The sequence below is a fragment of the Spermophilus citellus genome (assembly GCF_964194105.1).
Source record: "Spermophilus citellus genome assembly, chromosome: 3".
Lineage (NCBI taxonomy): Eukaryota > Metazoa > Chordata > Mammalia > Rodentia > Sciuridae > Spermophilus > Spermophilus citellus.
The window spans coordinates 208073465-208088173 of NC_138184.1; the positions used below are offsets into that span (position 1 = coordinate 208073465).

A 14709-nucleotide genomic window follows, 5' to 3' on the forward strand; every position below is an offset into this window, starting at 1 on the left:
AGAGATGGCATTTGCTGGAGGAGGAGCAGGTATGGGAGTGAAGGCAGGGCAGAATCAGTCCTTTTGATTTGTTAAGTTTGCATATCTCTTAACCATTCAATGGTGATACAGAAGAAGCAATTGGATATATGAGTCTGGAATTTAAAAGAGAGTTCTTGACTGAGCATTATATACATATAGATAGTGTTTAAAACACAGAGACTAGGAGTTGTGTGTACCGAGACCTGACCTACTCTACCCTTTTAAGATTGTAGAGATAAATTGAAGCATCAAAGAAGTCTAAGAAGCAACCAGCAAGTCAGGAGAAAAAACCAAAGAGTGGTATCCCAAAGGCCAAGTTCAAAAAGTGTTTCAAAAGGATAACCTATGTCAGCCCTGTCAAATGTGATTGAATAAGATGCAAATTGACCATTAGATTGATCATCATAGACCTCATGATTAAATTTGTTGACTGTTTTTCATAGGAATGAGGGAAAAAGGTTTGAGGAGAACAGAAAGATAGGAATTGAATACAGTGAATATAAACCATTCCTTCAAGGAATGCTGCCAGATTTCTTGCTGAGTATGTGGTCTTTGCTTACTAGTACCTTGAAAGGGTAGACTAGAACCCAGAAGAATTATGAAATGTAGGACTTTAGAATAATCTGCCCAGGCTTCTATTTCATCCATTGTTGCTATACTGTAGTCTTATCTGTGGGTTTATTTTCTAAGGTTTGTTACCTGTTGTCAACCATGGTCCAAAAAATAGTAAGTGGAAAATTCCAGAATAAATAATCGTTGAGTTGGAAATAACTTTTACTTTATAGTGTATTTTTATAATTGTTTTATTTTATGATGACCGTTGTTAATCTCTTAATTGTGCCTAATTTATAAACTTTATCATAGGTAAGTATGTATTAAAAAATATATTTAAAAACTATATATATATGTGATTTGATACTATCTGATGTTTTAGGCATCCAGTGGGGGTTCTGGAACATATCCCCCACAGAGAAGGGAGGAATACTATATTTGCAAAGAGAAGGAGGGGGAACTATTATATTTGTAAAAGTTCTTACTCCATCAAGTTGTAAATTCTGGAAAGACTAAGAGTTATTGTTTATATCACAATGGAAATCTGACACTACAGTGTTTTTTAAATAGTATTTTTGGATAAAATTATGTCTGTGAGAAATAAAAAATGACTGTCAATAAAAGAAATTAGAAGCAAGTCATTTAAACCCCTTCATTAAGCATAGACATGATATAATAACATTTGTAAGAGGAGATCTCAGCCATAATCCTTGAAAGTAGCAATAGATGGTATTGGTTAAGATTAAGAAGAATACTGCTGTGTTCAAAATCATCCAAGGCAGGGGCTGGGGATGTGACTCAAGCGGTAGTGCGCTCGCCTGGCATGCACAGGGAGCTGGGTTCAATCCTCAGCACCACATAAAAATAAAATAAAGATGTTGTGTCCACCGAAAACTAAAAAATAAATATTTAAAAAAATTCTCCCTCTCTCTCTCTTAAAAAAAAAAAAAATCATCCAAGGCAAAATTTTTGTATCACTGGGCTCATTTTTGTTCTTTAGGAGAATGGTCTAAAGAGGCTATCACACCTCACACTCCTTTTTTCACATTTAGGTAAAACAATGAATATCTGATCAGAATTACTTACCAAGTAAGTTTGATTTTTCTTTGTGTCACTATAATTTCTTTTCTTTAACTGCTTTTGTTCTCTTTTCATTCTGATTCAGGAAACTTCGAGCCACATTAGATGAATATACAACTCGAGTGGGACAGCAAGCTATTGTCCTTTGTATCTCACCCTCCAAACCCAACCCCGTTTTTAAAGTGTTTGGTGCAGCACCTTTGGAGAATGTGGTAAGTCAGAACTAAGCTGTGTGCTCAGATGCCCTTTGCTTTGTGTGGGTGTTGTCTTTTGATCTTCTTTCCAGTACAATAGTTAGCACTTCTGTATTCTTCTCGTCTAGGGATAGAAGATGGGAACCGGTTTTCAAACCTTTTAATGCAGATTAAAACAAAAAGGATTATTAGTGTTTCTACTTTCTATAACAAGGTATTTTATCTCCTCAGATGCAATAGGAAAAAGGTAATGTTTTGTTTATTAAGAAACCAATGCAAGACTTTGTAAGAAAATGAGTGATTTATGTCTGAAACAAATGCTAGATAGTTCTAAGGTGTCAACTTTTTAAGGAAAACCTGGGAGGTTTTTGTTTTTGACCAGGGATTGAACTTGGGGGCACTGGACCACTGAGCCACATTCCCAGCCCTTTTTTGTATTTTAATTAGAGATAGGGTCTCACTAAGTAGCTTAGCGACTTGCTTTTTGCTGAGGCTGGCTTTGAACTCATGATCCTCCTGCCTCAGCCTCACAAGCTGATGGGATTACAGGTGTGTCCGGCCGGGAGCATTTTATTGACCAGATAGCTGAGTTACATTTTTGCATTTCTTCAAAGAATTAATTTAATACTCTGCTTCAATTGAGAAATACATTTGAAAAATACGTTGCTCAGACTGGTCTCAAACTTGTGGCCTCAAGCAGTCCTCTGCCTCAGGCTCCTAATGCTGATACTAAATGCATGTGCCAACTCACCCACCTTGAGTATTTTTATTTTATAACTATCCATAGTTAATTTTCTAAAAATAGTATTTTGCCTTTCCATACACATACAACATCAACTACTCTTTCTGTGGTCTTTAATCATTAATAGAATAATAATCTGACAGGATTTAAATTACATTTGTTTCTGTGACCCTAGTATTAAGATGCAATTAGGACTTTTCCTTAGAAGAATATGATAGAAGCCATCTAGTTCAAATGATGCCTGACAAGCATTCCTTACCATCACACTTTTAATAAATAAGAAATTTGGACATGGCTTTTCCTCTTCAGTATTTAAAATCTTAAACAGTGCTACTACTAATAAAAGTGATAATGTGATCTATGAAAAAGACTCATCTGGAAGACCCAGAACAACATTTCTGAAAATTAGTCACTGAAAAATCTAAAAAAAAAAAAAAAGTTTTAGGAAATTGTTGGCCTCCTCCATAGAATACAAAAAGAATACTGTCTGTATAAACAAGATGGACCAGACTAAGATTAAAAAGCAGTGTTTGATAAAATATAGGTTAAAAATGCAAATACCAGCAAAATTAGAAGTAGTATGCAGGAATTAATAAAATGTGGTTTATCTATGTATCTAGTTTTCCAGACAACTAAAGAAAATTAAAAACAAAAAGCTAAGTCAGTATGCAAAAAATAGAGAACAAGGGAAGAAATTTAAAACAAGAAAGACAAAAACACAAAATATAGAGCAAGGTAATATTAGCAAGGCCAACTAATTCTGTTTTAAGCCATAAATATGAGTGGTTTAAACTGCTTTGTTAAAAACAAAGATTTTCCTTCAGATTAGAACAACAATCCAAATCAAAACTATAATCAATTTATATGAAATGATTATAGCCAATCAAAAATATCAAAAGTAACTGCAAATGATACTACTAATGATTATACCAAGAAAGTATAATCATTCGTTATTAGGGAAATGTCAGAATCACAATGAAATAACACTTTATACCCACTAGGATAAGAGTAAACAATAATGAGTGTTGGTGAGGATATGGAGAAACTGGTGAAAATGTAAAATGGCACAGTTGCTCTAGAAGTCAGTTTCACAGTTTCTCAAAATGTTAAAAGCAGACTTATCATGTGCTCTAGAAATTCTACTCCTAAATTATACCCAAGAGAACTGAAAATATGTTTATAAACAAGCTTGTATACAATGTTCATTATTTATAGTAGCCTAAAAGTGGTAACAAAATATTTACCAACTGATGAATAGATAAATAAAATTGGTGTATCTATACAGTGGAATATAGAAGTGGATATGTTGGTGGAAGCCAAGAGGTTGGGTATCTACAGGGAAGGGGTCAGGAACCAGGGAATATAAGCTAGGCAGAAGCTAAATAAGGCAAAGAAATGGAGGCTCCAGCCTGCTGACAACCTTGACTTTATCCCAGAGGAACCAAGAAAATCAATTTGTGTGATTTTAAGCCATTAAGTTTGTGGTAGCCATAGGAAACAAATATGTATGGTGTGAATTATATCTTTATAAAGCTGTTTTAAATGTCAAAAGTAAAACCAGGCAAAAATGTGTCAAACATCTATAAATCATGGCTGGGTATGATGGCTCATGCCTGTAATCCCAATGGCTAAGAGAGGCTGAGGCAAGAGGATCGAAAATTCAAAGCCAGCCTCAGCAACTTAGCAAGGCCTTAAACATCTCAGTGAGACTCTGTCTCTAAATGAAATACAAAAAAAGGGCTGGGAATGTGGCTCAGTGGTTGAACACACCTGGATTCAATCCCTGGGACCAAAAACAAACAAATAAACAAATAAATAAATCATGGATCACGGTACTAACAGCAGACAAAGCCAGATTCTCAAGGCAAAAATGTATTAACTGAGAACCAGAGGTTATTTAGTATTGATAAACAGTATAAAATTATAATGAACTTTTTATTTTTATGCCTCAGGTACCATTAGAGTAAAACAAGTAAATCAAAAAGTTAAAAATGTAATAAATGAAAAAAGGGAAAATTCCAAAAATGGTAGTAAGAGCTTTTATTATCTTTGCCAGAACAAAGACACAAAATATAAATGAGAATATAAAAATTAGAACAATAGAACTGGTAAGGTCGTTATAAAAAATACATATAAGAATAAACAAACACATGGAAGAAATTAATGAGTTAACAAACAGAAAAAAGTATAAGAGGGAGACAAAAGGAAATTGATGTAGAAATTCAAGAATTAAACTCAAGAATTGGTTCTGTGAAAGGTCTAATAAGATAGAAAAACTTCTTGTATATTAAGGAAGAAAAAGGGAGAAGAAAAATTTGCAGCCTTAGAGATGAGGTATAGACAGTTAATGCAGGCAGCCTCCAACTTCAGATGGTTGGTTTTACCAATTTTTTGGCTTTACTAATGGTGCAAAAAGCATATACAACCATTCTCTGTCTTTTAGACACTATTCAGCTTATGATGGGCTTATTAGAATGTAACTTCATTGTTAAGTCAAGGAACTTAAATCAGTAAACTTAATAAATACTGATAAGAAAAAAAGGAAGTTATAAGAAATACAGTAAGGACATTCTATATATATTAATCCTGTTCTTTAAAAAAAAATTTTTGTAGTTATAAATGGACAGAATGCCTTTATTTTATTTGTTTATTTTTATGTGGTACTAAAGATCAAACCTAGTGCCTCACACAAGCTAGGCAAGTGCTCTGCCACTGAGCTACAGCCCCAATCCTTAATCCTGTTCTTATAAATTAAAAACTCCAGCTAAGCAGCAAAATGTGATAAGAAAAAATAGCCAAAACATATCCAAACCTCAGCAGAATAATAAAAATATTAACTGAAACTTCAATAGAGCAATAAACATATAAAATTGGAAAAGTAACTAAAGAACTATATTCCTCAAAGAACTACTAGGCCCTAATTATTTTGGTTGACTTTTTGTTAAACCTTTTTGTTATTGTTGTTGTTGTTTTGTTTTGGTAGCAGGAATTGAACCCAGAGGTACTTGACCACTAAGCCACATCCCCAGCCCTTTTTATTTGGAGACAGGGTCTTGCTAAATTGCTTAGGGCCTCACTAAGTTGCTGAGGCTGGCCTCAAACATGCAATTCTTCTGTCTCAGCCTCTTTTTTTTTTCTTTTTAAATTTTTTTTTTTTTTTTTTTTAGTTGTCAATGAATCTTTTGTTTTATTTATTTATATGTGGTGCTGAGTATCAAACCCAGGGCCTCACACATGCCAGGCAAGTGTTTTACCACTTAGCCACAATACAGCCCTGCCTCAGCCTCATGAGTCACTGGGATTACAGGTGTGCTGCATCACCTCAGAAGATTTCTGTTAAACTATTAAGTTATGAGTAATTCTCTGCTATGTTCAGTGGTCCTGGTATTCCAATGGTGTTAAAGAACTAGAGCCCATTATTTACGGTAATCAATTATGCAGCATATTTTGTCATATAATTTCACATTAATAATAGTTAAAAGAAATTATTTAGATTTTAGATCTTATAATATTAATAGCTAGCAATTATAGAGTGCTTACTGTGTTCAAAGTATAATTATAAACACTTTGTGTTATTCATTTAATAATTTGAAAACCGGGTTGTTTGCATTTTGTTCCTCTGCCTAAACTCATCATAAATTTTTCTTTTGCTCTTCTAGCTGGAGGCTAATCAAAGTTATAGAAAAATTAAAATGCAATAGACCTGTTTATTTTTGGAATATAGACTTCAGATTCGAAACTGCTTTTTTTTTTTAAATACTTTTTTTTTTTTTTAGGTGTAGATGGACACAACACAATACCTTTATTTTTATGTGGTGCTGAGGATCGAACCCAAGCCCTGCCCATGCTAGGCAAGCGCTCTACCGCTAAGCCACAATCCCAGCCCCTCGAGACTGCTTTAAGTATTTGTTAAGAAGAGACTGAAAGATGTACTAAGCCTTATAATAATATTGGATTTTTAAAAAAAAATTTTTTGTAGTTTTAGATGGATACATTACCTTTATTTTATTGATCTTTATGTGGTGCTGAGGATCAAACCCAGGGCCTCACATGTGCTAGGCAAGTGCTGTATCACTGAGCTGCAACCCCAGCCCAATAGTATTGGATTTTTAAAATTTCTTTTCTAGAGTGTTATTTATTTCTACATATTGTACTTTGCCCATATTACCTCCTTGCCCACAGTTGGAGTGTGTATTAAGCCACTGGGAACAAAATTAAATGGCTTACAACAACTGAAAAAAAAATTTTTTTTTAAAATAATAATAGCGGGGCTGGGGTTGAGGCTCAGTGCTTGCCTAGCATATGTGAGGACAGAGTTCCATCCTCAGTACCACATAAAAATAAATAAAATAAAGGTTAAAAAAATAAGAATTCTTTAAAAAAATAACAATTGTAATTTATTGTTTATATAACACATACCTGTTTTATTCTGAGCACTTTTTAAGTGTATGATTTTTTTTATCATTAAAATAACTATATGATATATATATATCTGATATTATCTGTGCTTTATAGTAGAAATTTAGGGTTTGATACCTAAATATTTTAGCCAAGCTAATGATTAGTATTCTTAATATAAAAAGAGCTCTCAAAACTCAATAAAAGAACTGGTGTAGTGGCACACACCTATAATCCCAGTGGCTCAGGAGGCTGAGGCAGAATGATTGCAAGTTCAAAGCCAGTCTCAGCAACTTAGCGAGGCCCTAAACAACTTAGCAAGCCACTGTCTCAAAATAAAATATAAAAAGAGCTGGAGATGTGGCTTAGTGGTCAAGTGCCCGTGGGTTCAATCCCCTTCATTGTATTGTATTTATATATGATAATACTATTTTCCAGGATGCGTGCTCAAGTGTTTAAGTATCACAATGTCTGTAAAATCCACCTTAAATGGCCACACAAAATATTGTGTTCCAGAAATAATTGTGTATATGCATGTAGATGGTAGGTAAAATAATTGTGGACAATTATTGAGTCTTGGTAGCAGATACAGAGCCACTAATTTTTACCATTCTTTCTACCTTTGTGCTTACAAATTTTCATTTAGAAATTATTTTGAAAAAATAACACCATCTACTCAGGAGACTGAGGCAGGAGGATCACAAGTTCCAGGCCAAGTTGGGCAGTTTGGCAAGATCTCTCTCATAAAATTTAAAAAGGGACTGGGGACATAGCTTAGTGGTAGTCTCTCTGGGCTCAATCCCCAGTAAGGGTGTGTGGGGATGTGGGTGGAGGGCAAAGATAAAAGGAAAAAGGGCCTAAACCAAAAGGGAAAATACAAATGACTAGACATAAAATTCCAAAGAAATGTGAATTAAAACAAAAAGCCGTCTTGCTTGATTCATGTTACCAAACATAGAAAAGATGTTTAACCTACAGTACTGTCATGTCAAACATTTTACATTGTTATAATTTTTTAGAGGGAAGGTTGGCAAGATAAAGTACCCCAAATGCCACTTTTAGCTGAGTTTTGTTTTTATAATTGTTTTAATTTGTTCTTTTTAGTTATACATGACAGTAGAATGTATCTTGACATGTTACTCACATATGAAGTATAACTTCCATAATTGTGGTTGTACATGATGTGGAGTTACACCGGTCATATATTCATATTAGAACATAAGCAAGTTATGTCTGAGTCATTTTATTCTTTTCTATTTCCATCCCCCCTCCCTTCCCCTCATTCCCCTTCGTCTAATCCAATGAACTTCTGTTTTTCCCTACCCGCCCCGCCATTGTGTGTTAGCATCCACATATCAGAGAGAACACTCAGCCTTTAGTTTTTGGAGAGTGGCTTGTTTCGCTTGTAGTATGATAGTCTCCAGTTCTATACATTTACTGGCAAATGCCATACTTTCATTCTTTTTTTTTTAATTTTTTTAAATTTTAATTTGTTATATATGACAACAGAATGCATTGCAATTCATATTATACATATAGAGCACGATTTTTCATATCTCTGGTTGTATACAAAGTAGAGTCGCATCCTTCGTGTCTTCATACATGTACTTAGGGTAATTATGACCATTGCATTCCACTGTCTTTCCTACTCCTATGCCCCCTCCCTTCCCCTCCCTACTCTTTTCCTCTTTCTAGAGTTCATTTAATCTTCTCATCCCCATCCCAGCATATTATGAATCAGCATCCTTAAATCAGAGAAATCATTCAGCACTTTATGGCTGAGTAATATTCCATTGTGTATATATACCACGTTTTCTCTATCCATTCATCTGTTGAAGCGCACCTAGGTTGGTTCCATAGCTTAGCTATTGTGAATTGAGCTGCTATAAACATTGATGTGGCCACATCATTATAGTATGCTGATTTTAAGTCCTTTGGTATATATCGAGGAGTAGGAAAACTGGATCAAATGGTGGTTCCATTCCAAGTTTTCTGAGGAATCTCCATATTGCTTTCCAGAGTGGTTGCACCAGTTTGCAATTCCCACAAGCAATGTATGATTATACCTTTTCCCCACATACACACCAACATTTATTGTTCTCGATAATTCTGATTAGATTGAGATGAAATCTCAGTGTAGTTTTAATTTGCATTTCTCTAATTGCTAGAGATGTTGATGTTGTTGTTATATAACCTTTAAAAATGTTTTCATTTACATAAAATGTAGAAGCATTTAAAAAGTAATAAAATCCCATTGCTCATGTACTTACTTATTCAACAAATAACTGTTTAACACTGTTAGGTACAAAGTATGAGATAAGGAGTCCATCTAAATCCTTTGAAGTTTCCAGGTTCAAAACTAGGAACCCTCAGGTCTAGGGAGAAACTAGAGGGAAGGACTGAAGCAGGAGAGGAAAGGAGTCTGTCACTGGGGCTAGAAGGAGAACAGGATGAAGCTGGCATAAATTCATGGACACAACCCAGTCCTGGCTCAAGACCAGGTATGCTCAGAATCACTAGTTTGAGGGCATCTTTGTAGTAGGGCAGCTCTTAGTTTTATACCCCCAATGACAATGTATTTTTAATGTCATGGGAGTTTGTAGATAAACTTTTTATAAAATATATATGACTTCTTCAAGACTCCTCTTGTATCCAGAAAAGCTTCAGAAATACAAAAGAATTTTGATGTCTTTTCTGGGTCTGTTTCAATAAGCACATGCTGTGCCCAGAACTATGTGTCTAACTACGTGAAACATGTTGCTAGAGATGTTGATGTTGTTGTTATATAACCTTTAAAAATGTTAGACCTAGTCTCTGGGCTTAATAAAATCATGCACTCGTTGTATATAGTATATTCTGGAAACAACATTATAAGCGACACATGATTATTTAGACTATGGAAATTTAAAGGAGGAAGAGTTATGGCAGTAACACTGCCATAATTGGAATGCTTTTCAGAGAACATGGGAATGGAGTTAGGCCTTGAAGATGGGTAATATTTGAATAAGAAGCATAATTAAAGACCCAAAGGTAAGAACTTGCTAGATGTAAAAAGATTAATGAGGAGACTGGCCAGCTAAAGTGGGAAAAGGAAAGTGGGTTGTATATAACAGGCCCTAGTTGTCTATGGGGTGGGGGATACACCCTGAGATCCCCAGTGGATGCCTGAACCACAGGTAGTATTGAACACTATGTATACTATGTCTTTTCCTATATATATACACACCTATGATAAAGTATAATTTATAAATTAGGCACAGTAAGGGTTGGGGTTGTGGCTCAATGGTAGAGCGCTTGCCTTGCACACGTGAGACATTGGGTTTAATCCTCAGCACCACATATAAATAAATAAAGATATTGTGTCCATCTATGACTTTTTTAAAAAATTAATAAATAAATAATTAGGTATAATAAGAGTTTAACACCAATGATAAAAATCATAATTTTAACAATATATTGTCATAAAAGTTATGTGAATATGATCTTTCTTTCTTGAAAGAATCAAGAGAAATAGTAATATTTTAGAGCACATTTGACTATAGGAACCGAAACCATAGATAAGGGGGACTATTGTACTGGGAACTCAGGAATGCTATTCACATAGTCTGTGCAGGTGAATTTGGTGGCAAAGTAAGTACTAGAAAAGTGGAAAATGACTGAAAAAGTTGAAGTACTGGAATGAGAAGCTTAAACTTCATCCTATAAGAAGCAGGGACTTGTAGGAGTTTTTTTGAGAAAAAAGATAATTGATAGTAAAGTAGCTGAATATTCAGGTATTAGAGCTAGATAAACAGTTTGATTTTCAACAATACTCCTTATTAACTGCACGATATGGAGAAAGTTATTTTATTAAGCCTCAATTTTATTATCTGTAAAGTGGACATAACACTATTTTCTTTTCAGAATTATTGTGAGAATTGAGACAACATATGTAGTGCTTAGTAAGTGTTCAGTAGATGGTATTTTATGATGATACATGTTTAGGAAATTTTAAATATCATTAGTATATAAGATGAATTGGAGAAAGAAAGATTGGTACCTGATTTTGATTTTAAGTGTTTTTTAATTGTAATTGTAAAACCAGTTAGTTATTACATTGTTCAGTGTCCTGAGTTATCTGTCCTCTGATATTGGGATACATCTTAATATTGCTGTGGCCCAGGCAATATGGAGGCACAGTTGTCACTCCTGCACATACATGACTGTTATATCTGGTCACATACTGCAACACCTTACCTTTTTAGTCAGCAAATCATTTAGTTCCATCTGAGAAAGGAATGCGAGTCTTGATTGTGATATGATAACCTTCCGAATCACAATTTCTGCAAAGATCAAGAAGTACCTGACTCTTACTTGTGGTGACTTGGGAAAAGAAAATCTGAGATAATCTTAGAGAACTTTTAAAGAAATACAGTAATGTCCATGCTATTGATGGCACAGAAAACAATATTGCACGAAAAAGCACAGACAACAATGACTAAAGTAAGAAAACTTACTAAAGTAAATTTTTCTTTCATCCTCTTAGTTATAGACCTATTTGAAGGATCCTTTAACTCCAGAAGGATTGAGACAACATATGTAGTGCTTATATTATGGACCACACAGCCAATAATATTTACTTTTCCAGGTACTTGGGATAGAGTATGGAAATCTTTCTTTTTTAATCCTCATAATGAGGTATCAATAGGGAATTATATCCTGACTCAGAGTCCTGTTTACTTAGCAAAAAATCAAGGACTGAAACATTATCAGAACTTCTGGGAAAATCTCATTTTCTCTTTATTTTATATCCTAAGATAATATCTTGAGGCTTGAAAGCAAGTTCATTTTGTCTCCCATCTTGTCACATTTCCACAATTCCTTTGCTTCTTTGTTATTCCCAGAGTTGTCCCCCAGCCAGTCCCATGGGTATTCTTCTAAGTGAATGAACCAATCACTGGTGGTTGTAGGATCCAGTGTCTGTCTCCCCTTCTGTTGGTGTACATGTTTGTACATTGTGCTGTTGCAAGGTTCTCTGTCCTTTGAGAGATGTTTCATTGGCAATGGTGAGAAATGGAGTCAAAGACCAATGCTAATTCAGACTGAGGCTAGAGCTAGATGGTTTTGAAGTTCACCTTGCTCACCAGTATAAAACAGAGTAACAAAAGGGAGGAAGGTTTGACCACTGGGGTTCTCTCTAGTCCTAAGCTTTATTGGTAATGGCATTTTTGACATTCTGCTGTAATATATGCCTCTGTTTTTTGTTTGTTTGTTTGTTTCCTGATTCTCTTCAGTCCGACCTCTTATGCCCTTGAGTCTCCTGTTTGGTAATCTGGTTTTGCAGGAAAATAGCAGCAGTTTCTTAGCAGGTTACTTAAGAGTTTTAGAAACATAAGTCTTCAAAGATCTTGAAAGTGATTTTGCAATTAACTACTACAGGTAGGTGTTTATCAACTGGCCTGAGAAATGCAGAATAATGAATACTATTCCTGTTAGATCTGGAACAGGTGATGGGCCTGTGTTGACTGCAAAAACATAATTTTTTTCTGAGAAGCAGTCTTTTTGTAAAACTTTTCCCACTGGTTCCTTTCCACTGTTGTTACCTGTAATTTCATCATCTTTTCATTTAATTCTGTTTAGTATGATGTCTTTAGGGCCAGCGAGTATTTTTACCTGCTAGTTGTAGGCGTGTTTGTTTGTAGGGCTCTGAAGTAGCTTGGGGAAGTCTGCCTCACCCACTTGCTTGTTGCTTGGCACAAGTCCTCTGTGGTTGTTGGGCATCTTGTTTACTTCTGCTGTTAATTCCCTACAGGTGCGAAAGTACAAGAGCATGATCCTGGAAGACTTGGAGTCTGCTCTGGCAGAACACGCCCCTGCACCACAGGAGGTTAACTCAGAACTGCCGCCTCTCACCATCGATGGGATCCCAGTCTCTGTGGACAAAATGACCCAGGTAAGGGGCGGGAAGTGAAGAGGAGATGCAAAGGCAAGAGGCACTCATGTGGGCGGGCCTCTGATCACTTTTCCTTGGTGATTCAGAGACTGGAGTGTGATGGTGAGGCAGTATCAGCCTTGGAGAAGACATGGTAGTGCCAGAAGTATGCTCCCAAACAAGGGCATCATGTGCTCTCCTCCTTTTGTTGGCAGTTCTCTCCTTTCATTGGGACCTTTAGGTTGATAAAGAAACTTAGCTTGGGGCTGGGGATATAGCCCAGTTGGTAGAGTGCTTGCCTCACATGCACAAGGCCCTGGGTTCAATCCCCAGCACCACACACACACACACACAAAAAAAAAAAAAAAAAAAAAAAGAAAAAAACCTTAGCTTGGAGTTGGTTTGAACAGGTGAATGTGAGATTGTTCAGAGTGTGATCACAATCAGTTGGGACAAGTTTAGTCTCAAGCTGAGCTTCTTTCCGTGAAAATTCTGAATACCACCACATTATTGCCAAGTAAAGCTCCCCTCCCCAGAGAATAAGAACACAAAGCTTCCAGGCAGAGTGTCATACACTTGTAATCCCAGCTACTCAGGAGGCTGAGGCAGGAAAATTGTAAAGTTTAAGGCCATCCTGGGCAACTTAGGGAGATCCTGTCTCAAAATGGAAAGGGCTAGAGATGTAGTTCAGTTTAGTGGTAGAACACTTGAGGCCTTTGTTTCAAACCCTAAGGATTGCGGTTCAATCCTCAATACCATATTAAAATAAACAATATTGCCAAAACAAACAAAAAAACCCACAAAACTCGGAAGGACACCTACTTGACTCATTCATTCTTTCCCTCTTCCTCTGAGACATCAGTATACCTCATTAACTTTGTCGAAGGCTATCCCTTTTGTGGTTTTCTAGTTTTAAAAGTGATAGGTTAAGATCAACATTTTTTATAACATTTTCCAGTCTATTTCTTTATTAATGTATTTCTGTCTTGCTAAATCTAGTCTTCAGTTTTCTTCCCTTGACTGAGTCTCCAGCAGTATTTAACTGAGTTGATTTCACCTTCCTTCTTAAGTAGCTGCTTCTCTCAGTCTCTATGACTCCTCACTGAATATCCTCCTGCCTCACTGGCTGCTACCTACCAGCTCTTTTGCTGGCTCTTCTCCTCTCCTCTCCTGATCACTGTTTTTGTGTCCCAGAGCTAAGGCCTGTGTATACTCTAGTTTATGATCACTGAAATGTCTAGTACCTAACATGCTCAGAACAGGACCTTTGGTTGCCCTCATTCTCCACTCCGAACCTGTTCCTTCCCTATGTTACCTCTATCAGTTAATAACACCACCATCCATCTGGTTGTTAAAGTCCCAGGGTAAGAATAATCCTTTGAGCTGAGGTGGTAAAACACATGTGAGGCAACAGGTTCAATCCTCAGCACCATATTAAAATAAACAAATAAAGATATTGTGTGTCCATTTATTAAAAATAAAAAAAGAATAATCCTTATTTTCCTGTTCTACTTTCTACCCCTACCCCATTAATTTATTGGTAAATGTCAATTCACTTTTTTTTTTTTGTATTACAGATTGAACCCAGAGGTTCTTTATCACTGAGCTACATCCCCAGTTTTTTTAAATTTTTATTTTAAGGCAGGATCTCACTAAGTTGGTTAGGGCCTTGCTAAATTGCTGAAGCTGGCCTCAAATTTGTGATTCTCTTGCCTTAGCCTCCCAAGCTGCTGGAATTTCAGGCATGTATCACCATGCCCAGCTCAGTTCATTTCTGAATCACATCCCAAATCTGATTGTTTTTCTCAATT

General features: G+C 35.7%; 1 protein-coding gene across 10 annotated transcripts in view; it reads left to right on the plus strand.

Annotated features, from left to right (window-relative positions):
• The window catches only part of NRF1 (nuclear respiratory factor 1), a 140890-nt gene that overhangs the window by 65538 nt on the left and 60643 nt on the right, over positions 1-14709 (plus strand). For all 10 annotated transcript variants that reach the window (XM_081284513.1, XM_081284516.1, XM_081284511.1 and 7 more), the window contains 2 exons: positions 1739-1865; positions 12779-12919. In XM_081284513.1, the coding sequence (XP_081140639.1) occupies positions 1739-1865; positions 12779-12919 (268 nt within the window). The remainder of the gene's footprint in view (positions 1-1738; positions 1866-12778; positions 12920-14709) is intronic.